Genomic DNA, 21288 nt, shown 5'->3' with positions numbered 1-21288 from the left:
CTTAGGTGGAGGCTGACTCCTCCTCCAAACTAAAGAGATCTGATATAATTAGTGTTTATAATGTCAAAAAGGAGATAGAGCTTTTGTCATATTTTGCCATGGAAAATACAGCAAATAAAAACCAAGTAAAGATGTTCATAAAATACCTAGAGGATGATGTTTTACTGTCAGATAAAATCTGTTTCTTGTCAGGTGCATCACTTGCGTGTTCCTGTCTTGACTTCTCTTTTTCATCACTTGGAGTTCTTTTCCAGCTTTTGCCATCAATTTGTTCCCTAGTACCTGATGATTTTTGATCAGACTTTAATTTCTCATTGCTATCTTCTGTGTGTGTTTTGGTCCACAGTGCAGTATCCTCACCGGGTTTCTGGAAACGGCTGCTCAAAGAGCTGTGAGCTGAGTCATCCTTGGAAGACAACTGCTTTAACTTGGAGTCTCTGGGTGCACTGTAAGATGTTAAATCATCTTCAGAAGGTTTCAAAAATTTGTGTTTCAAGTTGCTTAGAGATGAACTCCTCTCCTGATTTCGTTTTTCACTGGAGTATTTTTCTGTTTTGGAGCTGTAGCCCCTTGATACTGAGTCCATGCTGCTGTGCCCACATTCCTGGTCTGCTCTTGACACATCTCTTTTGTAATCCCTGTCTTCCTGCGCCCACCCCTTGCCATACTTCTCCCTGGAATAGCCCCCAAATTTGTGTCTGTCTCTATCATCTTCATCTCGTGTCACCTTTTCAATATGCTGCTCTTTCTTGTCTTTCTTCTCTTTCTCACTTTCTGAATAGTCAGTCTTCTTCCATCTTCCACTTCTATGATAATTTTCCTTTTTAGATGCAGCTTTTTCAGCTTCTTCTAATCGTGACTGAAATACCTCCACTGACTAAAAGAAAAAACAAAAATAGTCATACCACTTTTAAGGCCATGGGGTATTGTTGAAGTATTTCAAATTTGCTATAAGATTCTCATATATTGAAAACATTTAACAAGAAAAATATATAAAAGGCTGGGTAGCTCTAAATCCAGCATCACTTGAGAGAAGCTTCAGGGACTGTTTTTTCTGGCTTCTTTTCACATGTCTTACTTTATACATTAAGTACTTGTTCCTTTATATGAAAGTAATCTTTTCCATGCATCTATTAGTATTAAGAAAATTTAGCTGAAGATCCTTACCCCATATCTCTCAGCTACAATTTCGTCAAAATTTCGCTTCTCTCTCTCAGCCTGCTCCTTCATCCTTTGGTATGATTTTCTCAGCCAACTTAATCCAGCATCTTCTACCACTGTAACTAAAGTAGAAAACAATGAGAGGTTGTAGTTTTACATCTCAAGTAACTATTCCTATTTAACCTTATTCTGTATGTGACATTAAAGCTTCACCTAAACTTATTGTAAAAATTGAAGGAGTGCAAAAGAAAAACAGAATTAATATACAAATACAATTACATATTTTCATAAGTTAATGCTGATTATACCTCAGCAATATGACTCACTTAATTTAAGCTTCTCTAGTTTATCACAAGCAGTTTCCAATACAGGAGTGGCATATGAGAAGCTGTAGAGCTTCTTTATGACATTAAAGAACCTTCCTGTCATTCCCACATCCTGTGTCCATTCTTAGGTAAGCCCCTTACACACAGACAAGTGAATTCCCTTTCTCAGAAATTGAATGAGTAACCCACTGCTTCCCATGTGAGAAGCTAGCAGTGGTCTTGACATTCTGAACACACACTCACTGACACCTGCCAACTCTTTCAGATCTCTAATCTCTGTGACTCCTAAAAGTGGGCATGAGCCTAATGGTTTCTGGGACAGACTGTCCACAGGGAAAGGCTCTCAAAAAGCAGACCCCACATTTCTCTGTTGACAGAATCATTCTCTGTGACAAGGATCATTCTCACCACATAATAAATGTTTCATGACATTATGAAAAATGTTTTTGTTACTGTGTTTGCTGGAACTGAGCAGGATAACCCTGGGTAAGGAAAAAAGTGAAAAGGCTACAGAAATACTATTTTTCACAAACTGCATCTGTAATGTACTTCATTTTGATGTGACTCAGACTTCTGTGGGTGAATACTTTAAAATTGCAATTTGTGCAATGGAATGAAAGGAACCAAATGAGTTGACAACAATTTATCTTGTCTTGGTTAAATCATGCTTTTCTTTAATTAGTTCAAAATGGAGAATTTCGTAAGGATATTGAAGGTCAAACCACTCAAGATTAAAACCCAGTGAAGATAAATTCTGCAAAACACATACTATGACACTAACCCAATATTCACGATGGAATTTTTATACAAATTTTACTTTTTTACCTATATTATTAATACTATATATATATTATTCATAATCCTGTTACAACAACATTAGGAGTAATTTGTTAGCAACAGAGTCCAGAAATTTGAAACAGAAATTTAAGATTATTACTTAAAGTTGCTCTTAACCTTTCTTAACTGAAGCCTCTTCATCCTTCTCTGGTGGCAAACCAGTACCACCATCTTTCCAATAGGGATTGAGTTCTCTTTCAGACAGCATGGCCTAAAACAGAAATAATTTAAATGTTTGCATAGCATATGGTTTGTATTTTATAGAAGATCTACTAAATTTTGAGAGACTTGTGTGTGAAGTCACACAATTCACCACTGCCACTTTCATGGTCTAAGCATCTGTTGTACACATTGTTTTGACTACCAAAGAAAAAGCAGACACTCTGGTGGAGAAAACACAGGAGTATAAACCTACGTGGACAGCAAGTAGTTGGGCAGGAGAGTCTATAAAAATCATTCTTTTCTAAGACTAAGAATACATATAAATTGTCATTAACCATATAACACATGCTGACATCCTGGTGATTTAAGATGTCCACATTAAATGGTCCTCCAAGAGCTCTTGAAATGATGTTCAGGAAAAAAAATTGTGGAGAAAAATTTTTTAAAATATTACTTCCTTGTCTAAAGACAATAACTAAGGCACTGCATACTACACAAAAACAGTGATCCAGGTCAGTCTGGTTCCCAAGCACAACACAGCTAACTGGGAAACTTAATGGCAAGAAAGAGCCTGATGTGAGAGGTGGGGACAAAATTAGCTAGTGATCCATCACTGTGTTTTCAGATCAGACTACACAGCATTTAACAAGGTAAATGAGCAAATGAAGGCACCATCAACTGTATGTAAAAAGAGTTAATTCAATGACAGCAGCCCTTTTTCCAGCCAGACCCTGAGTCACCCATGTGTTCACCAACAACTGAGACATGAAAGGCACAACAACTGCTCTGAGTTCTTTCTTTAGGAAGAAACAAGCCTCTGTACCCTACATTTTCATACAGTAATGTAAGTAAGCTTTTACCACACTTAACAATGGTGCTCCTTTGACACACCATGGAGAAGGCCAGACCAACAGTCTGTCATTGCTACTCACAGAACTTAGTACTAACAAAAGTAGCTTTCTCCTTACCTAGAAGTTAAAAGGCTTTTCTCCACAAGCCTGATGTATTAAGCCTTCCATCCAAACAGAGCAATTTAATTAAAATCATTATCACATCAGGCATTCATTTAAATAACAATATTAGTTTTAATAACTTACATATTTGAACCAACTAATTACTTTATTCATCACACAAAATTTAGTAAAAGGCATAAAAAATTAAGATATTAATTCCTCCTACCTGCTCAAGTTCTTGAGCTTTCTGCCGTTCCAATACTTTTTCTTTGTGTCTTTCACCTTTGACAGCTGCTACTGATGTTGTTTTCAATGACATGAAGTTTAAATTCATCCATTCTTCTCTCTTTAAAATAAACACAAAGAATCAGTGTTCATAATTCTAACAAAAAGCATGGCTTATGTGCCAAACCAAAGCAGTGCAACTACTGACAAATGTTGCTAACAATAAACAGTACAGGCTCTACAAACACATATGAAATACTTCAATGAAAGGCAAATATGATTTTAAGAACTCTAATCTTCCAATTTTTTAATACTTAAACAAATTTCATGTCTCCCTGTAATATGAAATACATATTTACAATGGTACTTAAGACATTAGTAAACATGCATATTGTACAGACTGCTAATCATTAGAACAAACAAATACTGTACATCTCATTTAGCTAACTCTAATCTCATGATCTCTTACATCTCTTCTAGTGTATACAAAATCTGCAATCAGTATCTGAGCATAGTTTATACCTCAGATATCCAGGCACTAACTGCACCTTTACACTTAACAGTTATAAATCTAAATTCTGTGAACTGTACCCACAATAACAGCTAGGATACTGCATTAACAGAACCTAAGCCAGACCAAGGAGATTTTAAAAATAAGGACAAGACTAAAGAAAAGCAGCTTTCTAAAAGCCTAGATATATCTACTGCCTTTATACAGGTTAAAATGTGAAGCCTCTAAAGCAAGCAGTGACATACACATTGTAAGCAATTACTCTATAAAGGCAAGTATTTAGAGCAATTCTGTAACTCTAGCATAGCAACCAAAATGACCAGATTACATTGTCTCTCTTATTTAAAAATTATGTTAGGCAACATGCCAGAGAATTTCAGACGTGAAACACAACATTCCATTTCTCAGATCTCTTCCAAGAAAGAGGAGGAACTGAAAAATTATCTATCTCCAAGTGATTCCATAATATCCATGTCCACATCAGCAAGCAATGTGCATCAACAAATGTGGATGTACACAGGACCTCTGGTGGTCATCTGGCCCAAACCCCACTCAAGCAGGGTCACCTAGGGCCAGCTGCCAATTTATTCAATTGTAGAACAGCCACCAAAATTGTGAAGAAAAAAGTAACATGTCTAGGTAAGACCTTTGAGATGATGTCTTCAAGAAAATCAAACTAACTTGTAAGAGCCTCAAAGCCTGATAGGAGTTGGTGCTGGGCAACATAAAGAGTAGTGCCTTGTTAAACACTCAGAACTATTAGGTAGAGAAGCCTTCCAATCAATGAAAAGTAGCATCACCCAGCTAAACAAATACATTTGTCTGTAATATAGGTTTTTCTCAACACCCTGCAAAAGAGCTCCCAAGAAACCAAAGCATGTTTCTCAAGCTGCATTTATCTCTGGAGTAGCTGTGAGCCTGCCCACCTGCAGGGAAGGTTCTTTCTCAGCATCTGGTTGCTTGTTGACCTTCCAAGCCTCTTCTGTGTCATCTGGCTGTGACACATTTGACTCAACCCATTCAACTGAAGAATCCTAAAAAGAGAGTTTAATGTAAAGAATAAAAATAATATCTCAACACACTACTTGATAACATGCAATACTTAGCAATTATATTGATAATCAAAATTAATGCTGATTAGCATTACTAATATAATACTGTTTAATATTTAAAAATACTGATAATAAAACCAGAACATTAACATTCCCATATGAGACTGCTCCATCATGACCAAAACATGAGCATATCACAGTATGCAACATTACATCATACTGGCAGCTTATTTGCATAACTCTACTAAAAGTAAAACAGTCAGAATAAAAACAAAACCAACTGGATTTATGGCATAACAAAACCAAAATATTTTAAAATCTACAGGCACTACTAAGTATGTTTCACATTTCAAAAGTTAGATCAGTTACACAGCACAATATAAAGCATGGTACATGCTATCACCTGCTACTTTTGTATCCAGCTTCCCACACTTGCATTTGCAAACAGTGTACAGAGTTTTTTCACTTGAATCCAACAGGACTGCATTGAACAGATTTTCTCTGCTATTCACATGAAACTGTATTAGGAGTGAAAGACTTTGGATGGAAGTTACAGCCAGGACTGTGCTGCATCCTAGGAGTCCCTGTTGTGATCTAAAGGGTTTTGGTGACTCCCACCAAATGAGGGACATTTGTGCCTTTGGTTACTTCCCACACTGATATAATAGTTTATCTGTGGTATTAACCCCTGAAAAGTAAGTCTCATTATAATGGATGTTCCTTCACTCCATAAAAGTGACTCTGAAAATTAAAACTAACAGTGCCACCTGACTTGCACCAAAAATGCTGGGAAGATGTTTTCCACAATGTGACCAGAAATCAGCACCCAGATTTCAAATGCAGTCTCTGCATTGTTTTGCCAGAGTGCTCTTCCATGTGAAGGCATGTCGTTACAGATTCAAATGTACAAGTCCTTCAGACCCATGTACAACTCCCACGTTGTTAGGAGTGTACATGGTTGAACATCTGTGGAAAAAGGCAGAGGTAACTCATGCTTAAAATCAAAGTCAATTACTTGCAATTGTAGACACATCTTTCTATCATATACCACACACTACAGGGTTTCTATGAAATTTTCCTCTCTATATCAGAAAGAGGGTTTTGTTTTTCATTTTCTCTCTGCTGAAAAACTATAAATCCCTTAGTTCCTAATGAGTGAATTTAATATCATAAAATTCACAAGCACTCACGTAACAGCCTATTTTAAATTGATTAAATACTCAGTATATTAAAACTGATAAATTTTGCTGCAATTTTTCCCAACAGAAAATTATAAGAACGAGCCTTAATTTTACTAACCATGCGTACCCACAGGGACTAAAATGGTTCAAGTTTTAAGACTGATTTGAATTTGAACTATTTTAAAATTTCTTACTTACAGAAGAACTATCAAGTAAGTCATCCTTCTTTTCAGATTTCTGTTTCCTACTTTTCTTCTTTTCCTTCTTAGCTTTTTTGGAATGTTTGTCCTTTTTCTTTTTTTTGTGCACAGAATGTTCCTACAAGGAAATGTTTGTAAATGAGATTCAGTAAACCAAATCATCCATATACAAAAAAAAAAAAATCAAAACCTACTTACCAAACCTCACTGAAGAAAGGTGAAATACACATAAATACCTTTTATTTTTACTACCCTCTCTCTCTTCTATGGCAGAAGGGCTGGGGTGGTAGGGGCAGGGAGGGCATACCTCACATCCGTGATCAGCTTTTCTTCCCCCTCTCAGTATCTTTTTCATTGGAACTAAGGAACTACAACTAAATAGATAATACCTACTACACTACATTTATTTTGGTCAAACCTATTTATTCAGGTATCCCCAAATTATCAATACACATCTTTCCACTGTTTAAATATCTGCACATCACATTAAAAGGATGTGATATTCACAGGCTTCATTAAGGCTTCTCCTCTGAATGAACACAAATGAGATTGTTATGAAGCCTTGAATCCTCCAGATTTCTTCCCATGGGACTATCATTGTCTGATAGCACTTCCTTTTCTGCATTTGGTAGAAATTAAAGCTGGAATTGAATAACAGAATTTTTCCACTTGGTGAATAAAAGATAATGTCTACCTTAAAAAAAAGCTAGCATAAAGCATAAAGAAAGCATAAAGAAATCAGAAATTGGGATGTGTTTAAAGATGTTCTTCAAGCCCACCAAGTCTTCTGTTCATACAAACATTCTGTACAGGTAACAACCCAATTTAATTATTTACAATTTTGTCACCTTTTCCAGTGGTTCCACACGTTCATTCACATCAGCAGGCATCCATGTATCTTCACCTCGCACATCCTTTAGCAGCTTGCAGCTCTCCTTCTTTTCGTAACTAATTTTGGCCTAAGATGAAGAAAGAATATAAGAGAAGAAAAATAATCAGGTGGAGCTCAGTAGCATTCCCACACACAATGTTGAGAACTGCATTTCAGGCTTAAGAATGTTCCTCCATTTCTAGTTATGTGGATAAATGTAGAAACACTTTGACTTCTGAAAAAATAACCACCACTGCAAACAGTTTCAGTTCCTAAAAAAGGATTTTTATAAGCCACATCAAAAAAAAATTAATTTTTTCAACCTCTGAAGTTCACTCTGTTACGTTCAGCATAAACATGACTTTCAGAAGCAAGTTTACTTAAGTGTGTCTTCAGTAAATTCTTTATCTCATATATCATATGCCATATATCACCCTACCCTGATTAAACAGGAGGAAAGTTATTTTATATTGTTACAGCCCTAATTTTGTGTTAGATAAGTCTTGCAAATTTCAACATGCTTTTGGGTTTTTATTTATTTGAGGGGCTTCTTTTAAAATAACTAAAATCAAAACAAAAACTAAAGGTAGAGTTTGAAATTCTTATCCTAAAACACCAACTTTTACCAGAAAGTGTTGTCAAACATAAGCTAAGAGAACACACACAAGTTTAAGAAAGACCAATATTTAAAACAAACAAATAAAACAGTCTCAGGAGATTGAACAACAGTTGAGGTCTTTCCTCCTGGCCAGCTATTAGTTCTCTAGATCCAAGCCTGTGCATTGCACAAGAGAGTAACCACCCCACCACAGGGCAGTATCTCTGTTTTTTTGATATAGCCAAGAAGGAAATCTGCAGCTTTTGTCCTGATAGAAAACAATGCTTACAGAAAGATGACACTCTAAGGGTTCAAAAGAACAGAAACACATGCTAAAAAAAAATAAGATTAAAAGGGGATTTTTTAAAAGTGCCAGCTCACGAGATAGGACTGCTGTTGTGTTTTTGAAAGTGGAACAACACAATGAACTCAAAAAAAAAAAAAAAAGCCCACTACATATCTGTGCCCAAACAAAACACCCTTTTAAACTTTTCACTGCCTATTTTCTTGGCAGTTTATCCATGTTTATCCACGTGATAAACTTTACAATGCACTTAAATGCAAGCAAAGCAAGGCTGCTACCCAGACTTCTTGATTTTAAACAAAGGAATATTGTAAAACAAACAAAAAATAGTATAAATCAGCTTGAAAAAAGAGGCAAAGACTGAGACTTCCATCTCTAGAATGAAGCTGACAGTCTACAAAGGTGAATGCTACCTCTTAAAACTCAAAAGGCAGGCATAAAGAAAGAGTTAGGAACACATTCAGACATCTATTCCAACATCAAAACATTTTCTAGTTTACAAGTAAACAAAGTAACAAAAGAATGAGCAGGACTACAATTCAGTGAGAGTGAAATAGCTGTTAAGTATAACATAGTATCACTAAAGCCACCCAGGACTCAAAATAATGCAGGTGTGTTTCCTGCAACTTCTCCATCGTACAGAGAGGTAACCCTGGCGACCCTAAGACAACACCCTTGAAAATTCATGCAGAAATATATCAAATTTATATATTCTTTTATAGTCTATGGAGACAATGATGGCTCTTTTGTCTTAAAAATATGCTCATCTGACTAAAACAAAGTAACCAAATTTGCCACATTTTTGGACAAGTGAAGGATAATAACCTCAGCTGTGCAACTCACAAAATGTCTACAAGCCACAGACTCCCAAACTTAAGCTTATAACTAGTCAGAGATGAAAAAGTGGCTATAAAGGGAACCTGAATATAGTTCTAGATGGGAAAAAAAAAAAAAAAAAAAAAAAAAAAAAAAAAAAAAAAAAAACCCAAAAAAAAAAAAAAAAAAAAAAAAAAAAAAAAAAACCCTGATTCCAAGCTTGTTCACTCCACAAGCAAACACAAAACAAGTTGCCAAGATGTAGATTGAAAAAAAAGGCAGGCTTTTCTGCATATTCCATTTCACTTTTGGTTAAGAAAGAACTGCAGCTGGAGTCAACAGCTCCCTTCCACCCTTTCTGCAGTTCTCCAGCCCATAAATCTATAAATGCCACAAATAAAGGCCACTCAAGATCAGTCTGTCAACATTTTTTCATTGTAGATGTTCTCTGCCTGTCATGGAAGATTTAGCCTCTTATAATTTCCTATAATAACAAGTACATTTTAAATAACATTACTATTTTCTTCATGTTGCCAAAGTTACAAATAAAATGAGGTGATGTTATAAGTAAGGCACAAACTGAGCTTTTATATTTTTTATTAGATCTAAAAATAAACAGAATAAATGAAGGCAGGTATTTAAGTAATTGAGATACATCATTCTAATGAAAGAGGTGGATCATCATTTTGGCTGAAGTACACAAATACTCGTTTAGAACACAGATTGACTAGAAATCATCATCAGACTACAGACTGCTGTCTCCTGAATACTAAATGAAACAGGATTGGGCAAGATTAATGTGTAGTGGCAGATTGACCACCAGGCTTTTAAAAAGAGAAAGACAGAAACAAAAGCGATGGAAGTTTGTCCATATTTTGTATCCTAGACAAGGATACAAAATATAGATTCTTAACAATGTATCTATGCAAGATCAAAAAAAAAAAAAGAAAGAAAAAAATAGAAAAAAGAAAAAAAGAAAAACACTGCCTAGACATCTAAAAATATGAAAGAAGTTGTAATTTCACCTAAATTATCATTTTAACACAACACTAGAAAGTTATCAGCAATACCCTCTAAATCTTTCTGTCTCAAAAATCTAGCTCCCTCAAATTACATTATTGCATTCCTATTGTTCGTGATACTTTCCCCTCACACACACACACAATTACTTCAAGTAGAAGTGGGCCGGAAAATCTGCCTACACTGCTTTATTAGCTTCAAAACTTACCTTCATATTCTATTTTTCTTTTCAAAAGCTGCAGGGCTTACTAGCATGTCATAAAATGTAAAAAAGAAAGAAAAACTAATTAATTCTCCTGTCAAATTTACCATTCTGTCTGTGAGGACCAACTCTAATAGCTTCACATCTGTCAACCCACAGGAGTCCAAGCATTTAATTCAAATTAAGGTTCATTAATACTCACAATACCATAGGAATATCCAATAATTTATACTTTTCCCCTTTAAAAAGGAGGTACATTTTAGGTCACCACAGCAATATTTTTCAGTTTTTTCTCCATAAATAGTGGATTATACATTTCTGAAATACCTCTGTTTCAAAAGTACACATGAACACATTACAAGCAACAACCTGTCAAAGAAGGACAAGCGTCATGCTACACTACACACTTCTGCAACACCCTAATAAAATTGCTAATGGTCTCCTTTGCAAGAAAAAAAGCGACGTGTAAGGCTGGCAAGGCACTCTGCAAGGTCTGTTGTTATGGTGCTACAAAAACAGTAATTATTCTACAGCACTATGTCAGCAATGTTTGCCATGGTTGAAGAGAGCCAAATTTCACAGACTTTACCACAAGTAGGCGAAAGGGGTTTGAATTTCACAGATCCAGCTGAATGTGGGAGGAAACCAAGTTCAAGGAAAGTGCTTTCTGGTTTCCATCAAGTGGGTCATTAAGGCCAGCCTGCCCAGTAGCTGACAACATGATCTACTAAATGAATAAAATTTGCTCCAAAGCAGCCTGTAATACACTGCAGATGCAAAACCCGAAAGCTATAAAAAGTACATCATGCTACCCCAGGAAGAAGCAGAAAAGATCAAAGACACTGCTAACAGCCAAGTTATAGGTCACACAATAAAATGAGCTTGTTACACAGTGGTCCCTCAAGGATGTCCAGAAGGGATGGAGGGATGAGGTAAAAGTTCCCTCCCCAGCTCACAGAAACCCTGACCTGACTCCTTTCTGACCTCAACTCTATTTACTGTTTCAGCTCTCATGAAGGTCAGGGAAACTTTTCCATACCATTAGAAAGACCTTACCATTTTCCACCTATAACTATGGTCAACCTGTAGTTCTTTAAATGATAATCCCCATGACTCAATAGTCAATTTCTTCATCCAAAAGAAGAAAGATTCCCTTTTCCTCCACAAGCAATCAGAAGAAAATCTACAGCACATCAGATCATTAGAGTATGACAAAAACATTCAACAGAGAGAGCACCAGCTAAGCTGCTGTCCTGGCCACCTGCCACGGAAGGGCAGGGCTCCATCCCACACCACTCCTCTCTGCACTGCCTCTCACATGTTCCCTCCACCTCACCCACCCAGGCCTGTTCCTGCACTCCAGTCTCAGGAAAGCCACTTACAGGACCACCCTGACACAAAATAAATCCCACCAAAAGGATGGTGCAGATTCCTGCAGAACAAGCTTATAAGTTGCCACTCTAGCAAGGTCATCAAGGCTCAAGGAACAAAGAGGGCAAAGTTCACGTAGGGGAAAAGAAGTGTGGCAAAAACTTCTTTTCAGCAACAGCCTTCTGTTAAGAAAGTTCAAAAAATCTAACACATAACCAGTCCTTCAGACACCAAGATAAGGCATTCAAAATATCTACAATGAGTTGTTCTCTCTAATTTCAGGATCATCTTCCATGCTATCATACAAACTACCCCACTATTTTAACTGTTTTGATTATCAAGTATCAGAAAGGTTGCTATGCTATGTATTACCACTCCATTACTTTCCATCATCCCAAAGCTCAGGGACAGAGACCCCTGGTTACATGAGTGCTTAGGGAACTTGAACACACCCTTCTTTGCAGCTCTGATGCTTTTATACCAATTCTGTCTGAATAACACACTTAATTTGGTGAATGCTTAGATTATTTTTCGAGTCTCAATATTCCAATTATTGCTACATCCATAAAGACTTTCCAAGGAGGACAACAGTGGAAACACAAGAAAGAGCTTAGCTTCCAGACCAACTTGGGAACTTGCAACTTGAGTCACACAGTTGCCTGCATCACCACTTCCTCCAGACACAGCTTTGCCAACTGGAAATGTCACCACTCTTGTCATTTTCACCTGCCAAAAGGCACAGAAGAAAGGTCACCGAAGCGACTATCACTTCAGTCATTTAAGCTTCTTGTGATCAATAATCAAAAGTCAGATGTGATTTAAAGAGCAGGCTACAGGAGATGTCAGCCTTCAGTCAGAAACATCTGCGAGGCAGCAGAAGTTCAGCTGGTACACATGCAGACACAACAGATAACTAGAAGCTATTACCGCTAGAAAAGCATCAATAAGTATTTCTTGTTATGTGACATCTGTCTTCATCACTGACCTTCAAAAATTACCTGTCTGTTCAAAGATGTTGCTTGCAAAAATGCATAGAGGTGCTTTGACAAAAATCAAAAAATCTTTTGTGAAAAGGCAGTATTCATTTCTCAGTACTATTACTCTTCCAATACCAAAGATTAAAGTGCTGAAGTGCTTATTTCCTTCAGCAGATAGAGCTGGGAATTTAACACTTCATGAAGGATTTAAAAGGGAAAGAACAAAAAGGAGGTGCTTACTATTACAGCACAGAAGCAACTATAACCCCTAACAGAGACATGCTTTTCTACTAATTTCTGCCTAAGGAGAGATTTCTGTAATTTTCCACTGCAATGTAAAATACTGCCAAGCACTCCATCACCTCAGCAAATACTGATCACTGCAAAATGACAACTGTTAGGCTTTTAGGAGGAAATACCTGATCGTACTTCACCAGCAAAACCTGCTGATTTCACAGCTTCTTTAGAGCTCTAATACTGTGAACTCAGTGATACTGTTATACACTGTTTGTTGTTTGCTTTTCTTTAAGTTGTATTTTCAAAGAAAATAAAACAAAAAACATAAACCAAAAATTAAAGGGAGAAGTTTAATCAAAAGCTTCAAATGCTTCCAAACATAATGGCTTGTAAATCTCAAATCAATTTTTTTCATAAATATAAATAATTTTCAGAAATATAAATAAGTAAAACTAAACATGCAATTTCTTGTTTTATTTATACACAATGAACTTATTTTATTGTATCAATTTATTTTAATTGATTCAGTAACATACATTATTTGACTGAGGTCTTATTTATCTACACTCAACTTCTGATCTGTCAGTAATCCTTAAAAATTAAAAGGCAGGATTTTCTGCACAAGGAATGGCCAAATCACATCATCCCTCTGAGGCCAAAGAGTGAAAGACTCAAAGTCCGTGGAAAAAAACCCAAGTAAGAGAAGAGCAACCCTAAAATACAAAAATACTGCATGAAACAACAGATGCAAAAATAATCCAAAATTTGAAGTCTTGATAAGAGGTGTTCATGTTTAGGAAAATACACATCTCTGCACTTACCACAACACCCAGATTATTTTCTTGCTGTAAACTTGTAAACCAAAATAGCAGTGTCATGAACTATCATGCTCACCAAAACAAGATGCTATTTCTGAAGCTTTCTAATGATTTGCATGTCAACACTTAATTATTTGATTACTGATCATTATCATAAACACTCTCAGCCGCTGGGTTTTATCAGTGCAGTTTTGAAGAGAGACTACACAAATAAAAGAATACACTTACAAGATTTAAAAGAAAAATCTTGATCAATGAATTGTGTGGCATTTTGGTTCATCAAAACAACTGCAAGTTGACTATTTCGTAAGAAAAAGCTCCTTAAGGTGAGTTGGCTGAATATCTCACCTTTCCAGATGAGATCAGATCTACTAAAGTACAGTTATTTCTGCAAATTTCTCAGATTACCAGAAGCAAAGACTACACAGTTTTCCAACTGTCTTTCCCAAAATAAAGGGATTCCAGAATTACAATCACCAAGTAACTGTCTTGACTGCGTTAGCCAGCTGTGATAAATTCCTACTAATCTCTTGCTGCCTTTCTAAGCAAGACAAACAAAACACATTGAGAAAAAGTGTCACAGTAGTCTTTTCCCAGTTCTGTTCATAGAATCATCAAATATCCTGACATGGAAGGGACTCACAAGGATCATCAATGTGCAACTCCTGCCCCTGCAAAGGACATCCCAAGAGTCACACCATGTGCTTGAGAGCATTGTCCTAACACATCTTGAACTCTGCCAGGCCGGTGCTGTGACCTCTTCCCAGGGGAACCTGTTCCAGTGCTAAACCACCCTTTGGGTGAAGAACCTTTTCAGAATATCCAACCTAAACCTCCCCTGACTCAACGTCAGGCCATTCCCTCAGGTCCTGTCACTGGTCACCAGAGAGATCAGTGCCTGGCCCTCCTCTTCCCCTCACAAGGAAGCTGCAGACCATGACGAGGTCTCCCCTCAATCTCCTCTTCTCTACACCGAACCAGCCAAGTGACCTCAGTCAGTCCTCACACGCCCGCAACCACTAAGCCCTTCACTGTATTTGTTGCCCTCCTCTGGACACTCTCCCATAGTTTAATGTCTTTTTTATGTGGTGGCACCCAGAACTGCGCCAGTACTGCAGGTGAGGCCGCCCCAGTGCAGAGCAGAGCAGGACAATCCCCTCCCTCAACTGCCTGGCTGTTCCACTGCAGCAGGCAGACCAACCATAATCAAAGTAAAGCAGAGAAAGTCAATACACTTAGGACATTAATCTGTTCTCACACAGGCAGCAACAAGTCCATTTCTGAAAAGCAGACAGCAGAGTATTGACATGGCAACTATGACATCCTCACGCTTTCACATTATAAAATGCTAAATTGACTTTTCACAGAAATAACAGAGTATTTACAGAAGGAGTCTTTAAAAAGTTGCCAATTTCCATAGCTATATTAGGTTATTTGGTCCATAAATGGGAAAAGGAAACATGAAATGAGTTTTTTAAAAAACAAAAAGTTTCATTTCTAAATTTCCCTATCATCCAAATAAGCAATAAAGGAATCTCTACAGCTTCCTTTGGCCCACATGGATTTGTATACAATAAAATGCTTATTATACACTTCTGCTAACACATTCTAAAACTTTGGTATAGAAAAGGAGGTGGGGGGAAAACTCCTAACTTTCAATAGTCTCTCCTTACTTCAACTTTTTATTGTTACTGCAAGGAAAAGAAATAGTTCAAGGACATTCATAAGGTGATGAAGAGCAATTCCACAAGCAACAGCAAAGAAAACCATTTGATCATTAATGTATGTTTCAGTATTACTCAAATGCACACAAGAGAATCTTTGAAAATCAGAGAATCTGACTTAGCTTTAGATTGCCTGGAAGTGAAAACATAACAATGTGGAAATATAACACAGACTCTACACTGTCACTTTCAGTAAGAAGCTGAAAAGTCACATTGGGAAGGTTTCTCATCAGCCACATAGGGACCAAGCATCTCTAATGGTTAACTTCTGTAGAAAACAACGTCATTGTCTCCAGATCCATTCCTACACACCATGAAAAATGGACTTGAAGAATCATAGTGGTTACTATTCCACAAACTATACTCCATTCTGTTTCCCTGTACTGGACTTCTGGTGCTCTGACATACTCAGAACTGAGAATCTAAACTAGTATCCCAACTGAAAAATGTCCAGCAATGCCCAGGAAAGCTGAAGTGTATACATGCTTAAGTTCAAAGTAAGCCATCTCCAAAATATTCCTGAATCCTCCAGCAATTTGAGGCTCAACAACTTTTCAATCAACAGCTTCCAACATATACTTTACATTTTATGCTATTCTTGTTTGGATGGAAGTGCACTGCTGGTATCTGCAACATGCTATTCAAGAAACCATACAACTTCTCTGTGCATCATCTGAAAGTTCACTTCTTTTGTCTGCTTTAAGCTGGCTACCTGAAAAATCCTTAATACCACCTAATTCTTAACCTGAAAGAACCAGCAGATGGCACCTTCTATTCCCTTCTCCATATCATTTAACAGTTTTACAGAACTCTCTTGTATTAACTTTATTTTCAGCCTACCTTTCCTTGTCTCAAAACCTCTGGAGTCCTTGGCCAGTCTGCACCATGATCATCTCTGTACCTTTCTTTTCACCTTCTCCAAGGTTGTTTGGTTCTTCTTGAGATGCTGGGACCAGGGCTGCATAAGCTATTTGATATTACACAGAAATGGGTAACATGTCTGTGCAAGCACTTCCTTTGTTCTTTATTCATCTCACAGTAATTCTAACACTTGATCAGCTTTTGTCTAAGCAATGATGTAGCATCTTTATAGAGCTATTTATTCCCCAGTTGTGAGTTTTGAATGGTAAAAGCCAATGCTGAGCCCACTGCTGTACAAAGAAAATCAGCGTTTGCCTTACTCCAGAAAATCAGGGTTGTACACTGGGTTTTCTTTAGTATCACACAAATATTGCAGATACAATGTTAAGATATTCATGTAGGAGTAATTTGTATTCATGGCATTTAAAAAATATGCTGAACCATAAAATTTCTTGCTCAAGTCAAAGAAAATTATGAAATTCAACAAAGATCCTACACGCATACCTTTTAATACACTACAGCTTAGCAATAAGAAAAAATATCAGATTTGGTTTCTTTCTAAAAACTCCAAACCACTTTTTCTAATATTCTTCAGCAAGGCTGATGAGCAGAATCTAAACCTACAAGAACATATTAAGACTAAGAGTTAGGACCTATGAAGCTACAGTATCATCAAAGAACTCTTGAGACATATCCTAACAGCGTAGCCGGGGTGCTGAAGCAGCAACTCTTTGAGACATATCCTAAGAGTGCAGTGAGAAGTGTAACCCCCCTGCTCAAGACACCAAACTTCCTAGCAACTACTGGAACTGTGCCAAAGACGAGCTGTGCCCCAGGAAAAAAGGCTGTGAACTGGTGCTGCCCCTTTGCACACCTCAGGGGCCAGCCAGGAGAGCAGGCACTCAGAGACCCTGCAGGAGCAAGGACTCCGCAGGAGGAGCCCAGACCATGGCACACTCAGGCTGCAAGGGTATAAAAGCTCAGGGATTCAGTTTTTCAGGGTTCCTCCTTGGAGGCACCCAGCTTGAGCTGGCTTTGTGTTTTGCACCATGATTAAATTGCTGTAAGGATCCAGATGTCTCTGACTCTTCCATGGAAAACCTGGGGTCAAGCTGATAAGGGAAACTTGTCTGACTGACTGTGAGTGCTGTGTACAGGGAATCAAGCAGGGCACACATTGGCTCACTGGAGCTGCCCTCCACAAAGGGGCTTCAGTGCCAGCAGTGACTCCCACTTGGGTGGTGGGAGTGCATCCCGGGTGGGAGACTGTGCTCCCTGAATGGTCAGCCAGGAGAATTTCCTTAACCCCATCACTGGAGTTTTTCAAGACATGACTGAACAGAGGACTAAATAATCTCACCTAGGCTGCCTTTCCCACAAGGGGTTGGACCAAGTGATCTTTCAAGGTCTTTCCAGCCAGGGCTGTTCTAGGATTCTAAGCCAGCAGCACTGGCACAGGCAGCTTGCTGTCCAAGTGGCACCAGCTGAGAAGGAAAGGATAATAGTGCCCTACATAAGCTTTGCTTGCTGTTAAATGTATTTTCTGAACATCCAAGAGGCTGAACTGAGCAAAGGAGAAGTTTAAGTAAATCAACAGACATCTTAACAACACCAACAAACTTTTGCAGGGTAGTGTGATTCACTATTACTAAGTTGAACAAATTTCCCTTCAACTGCTTGTCAAAAGGGGGTAAATCACTGAAGGGAACTTTTATTGCCAAGAAATGATTCCGTAACTGTACAAAGGAGATGCCCACCATGATATATAACATAAAATCCTCTTTCTTTCTGCTTGGCCTTGAGAAAAGGCATCACTGTTGTGTAAGCAGCAGGCTATCCAGGCCATTTTCCCTCTACTTTTTTTCTGACAATATCTTTGCCCAGGAAGACTTGGCTGCTGCTTACCCTGGCCTTCCTTTTGTCAAAAGCCCATCTTCACAACCTCATTCTTTTATGCTTTTCTAGTTATCCTCCCTTAAACCCCAAAACAAGCCTTCTCACTTACGTGATGTGCCATTTGTGACTACAGCATTCACTGTACCTACAAGTCACAAGAATCACCACAAACACCAAAAACAGGCAGGTTTTGAGCAAAATGCATCAGGATTAGCACGGGGTCTCCAAGTCACAGAAGCTCTATCAAAGCACCTGTGAGTGGGAGCCTCCTAATTCCTGTCTTACAGTACAGCAACATATCACCACGCAAGTAATTGATCCTACAAAATCAGGCTCCCACTTCTTAACACATGCACACAACTTCAAGCTGTTACCATTCCATGACCAGGATGTTACAATGGGGGCATACAGGCTCTTTAGGAAAGACAGCCCATAAGACAAGGGGGAGTCGCCTTTTATGTCTCATTTAAGGAAAGGCTGAGAGCTGGGCCTGTTCAGCCTAGAGAAGGCCGGGAAGTGAGGGTGGTGCCATCCTATCGATGTATAAAAAAATCTGAAGAGAGAATGCAAAGACTCCGGCTCTTTCCAAAGGTGTAAGCACAGAAATTCATAATGAGTGAAACACCAAGCGGATCAATACCACAAGCGGCAAAACGCAGGCAATCAGGCGGCTGTCAGGCAGAAACTCCAGACTGCGTCCTGCCACTGTCGGTGCCGCAGCCCAGCTCCCCTGGGCACTGAAGGGGCTCTCCCCACTCCCCACGGCGTCCCCGTGGCCCCGCCGCGGCCAGGGCAGCTTCAGGAGCGCACCGACCCCGCAGAGCACCCAGCGCCAAGCCTGAGGAACGGGGCAAGGCTGGGCCGGGCCGGTCACCGCACCTGTGCCATCAGCGCCTCCCGCTCCCGCTGCTCCCGCTGCTCCCGGCTCCGCTCGCTCCCCGGCCCGGACGCCATCTGCACAGCCTGCCGCAAGCCGCGCAGCGGCCGTACGGCAGCCCCGCCGCGACACTGTCGTGAACAGCGTCCCGGGGAATGGCGGGGTGGGGTGCGGGGGGACCGGCTGCGGCTCCTCCCGAGAGGGCTGCGGGGCACGGCGGGGACAGCGGGGACAGCGGGGATAGCGGGGACAGCCGGGCACGGGGGCACGGCGGGGACAGCGGGGACAGCCGGGCACGGGGGCACCGCGGGGACAGCGAGGAGAGCCGGGCACGGGGGCACAGCGGGGCACGGCGGGGACCTCCCCGGAGCCGGGTTCTGGTGCCGGCTCGGTCCCTCAGCCCCTCTGTTCTCGCCGGCGTCTGTCGCGAAGGGCTCGGCTCATGACAGGGTTATAGAATCATCGAATATTTGAGTTGGAAGGGACCCACAGGGATCACCAATGTCCAGCTCCTGCACAGCACCATCCCCAAGAATCACACCGTGTGCCTCAGAGCGTTGTCCAAGTGCTCCTTGAGCTCTGCCAGGCTGGTGCTGTGACCACTTCCCTGGGGAGCCTGTTCCAGTGCCCAAACACCCTCTGGGTGAAGAACCTTTCCTCAATATCCAACTTAAACCTCCCCTGACTGAGCTGCACGCCACTTTCCTCGGGTCTGGCACTGCTCACCACAGAGCAGAGATCAGTGCCTGCCCCTCCTCTTCCCCTCACAAGGAAGCTGCAGACTGCAGTGAGGTCTCCCCTCAGACTCCTCTTCTCCAGGCTGAACACAGCAGGTGACCTCAAATGGCTTCTGCAGTCCCTTCATCTTCTTTGCCGTCCTCTGGACACTCTCCCGTAGTTTAGTCTCTTTTTTATGTGGTGGCACCCAGAACTGCCCCAGCACTGCAGGTGAGGCTGCCCCAGAGCAGAGCAGAGCAGGACAATCCCCTCCCCTGCCCGGCTGGCCGTGCTGTGCCTGATGCTCCCAGGACAGGCTTGGCTCTCCTGGCTGCCAGGGCACTGCTGGCTCATGTTCAACTTGTCACAGACCAGGACCCCCAGGTCCCTTTCTGTGGTGCTACTTTCCATCCTCTCATTCCCCAGTCTGTCGGCACACCCAGGGTTGTCCCATCCCACGCCTTGCTCAGAGCTCACCAGCCTCACAGGTGGAGGTCACAGCAAACACCATGTCACAGCACACCAGCTTATTGGAGCCCTGCGTTGCTTGACCAACAGGACCACACAGTCCTGCAATGGGCATTGAGGAAACTTCCCTGCCCTACCACCCAGAAGCCTCTCCAGCAGTCACACTCATACCCCCTGAGCTGCCCTGGCAGCTCCACACCCCACAGTCAGACAAGGTTTCCTTACTGGGTGGACCCCACGTTTCCCATAACAAAGTCTCTGACGTCTCAATCCTTAAAATAGTTTAATCACAATACCACAATAAAATAACAATTTGAGTTTGGTGCCTTTGAGGAGGGACCCCAAGTGAAGAAACCTCAGGGTTCTTATACCCTCCAAGCACAGTCCAAGCAGAGTCATGTCTGGAACCCTTGGCTCCTTCTTGTCCTTAGGTGTCTGGGCACCTGGCTGGCACCAGCCATCCCTGTGTCCTTCGGCAGGTTCACAATCTCTTGCCTCAGGCTTCTCCCCAGAGCTCAGCCTGCAGCTGCACACTGAGCACTCAGTGTAATCCTCAACACTGCGGATACTGAGGTCCAGGCTCATCCCTCCTGCCAGGCCGAAATTCCCTTGCACAGACCCTGGCCTGCTTGTCCAGTCCGGCATTAATGAGAGTAAACAAGGGAATGTGGCCCAAAAGATGCTCACAGGTTCCAGTGCCACGCAGTGCCCAGTGCTCCCCATTGCTGTGAACACCTCCAGGTGATCTTCCAGACACTTTCTTGCCCGTTTGCAGCCAGTTCAGTGCATCCATGCTAGACCTCTGTAATGTCAGGGTGCTGGCTGCTTGGAATGTGCCTGGGTGAGCAGAGGGAAATTCAAAAGCAGATGTGTCCAAGCACTTGAAAGTTACAGTTGGCCAACAGTATTTGACAGGGTTTCTA

General features: G+C 40.4%; 1 protein-coding gene across 2 annotated transcripts in view; it reads right to left on the bottom strand.

Moving 5' to 3' along the window:
* CWF19L2 (CWF19 like cell cycle control factor 2) overlaps nt 1-19266 on the bottom strand; it is a 59201-nt gene extending 39935 nt beyond the window's left edge. The window contains exons 1-8 of one of the 2 annotated variants that reach the window (XM_041487434.1): nt 19183-19266; nt 7457-7567; nt 6607-6726; nt 5102-5209; nt 3666-3785; nt 2442-2535; nt 1168-1277; nt 147-877 (exon numbers count right to left, since the gene is read on the bottom strand). In XM_041487434.1, coding sequence (XP_041343368.1) covers nt 147-877; nt 1168-1277; nt 2442-2535; nt 3666-3785; nt 5102-5209; nt 6607-6726; nt 7457-7567; nt 19183-19257 — 1469 coding nt within the window. In that variant the 5' untranslated portion in view covers nt 19258-19266. Of the gene's footprint in view, nt 1-146; nt 878-1167; nt 1284-2441; nt 2536-3665; nt 3786-5101; nt 5210-6606; nt 6727-7456; nt 7568-19182 lie in introns of both variants that reach the window. The other variant, XM_041487433.1, reaches the window with a different exon arrangement.
* Nucleotides 19267-21288: the final 2022 nt, after the last annotated feature.

The sequence above is a fragment of the Pyrgilauda ruficollis genome, unplaced genomic scaffold (assembly GCF_017590135.1).
Source record: "Pyrgilauda ruficollis isolate IOZ18807 unplaced genomic scaffold, ASM1759013v1 scaffold8, whole genome shotgun sequence".
Taxonomy (NCBI): domain Eukaryota; kingdom Metazoa; phylum Chordata; class Aves; order Passeriformes; family Passeridae; genus Pyrgilauda; species Pyrgilauda ruficollis.
The sequence above is the reverse complement of the archived record's forward strand: the minus strand, read 5'-3'. Positions and strand labels throughout refer to the sequence as shown.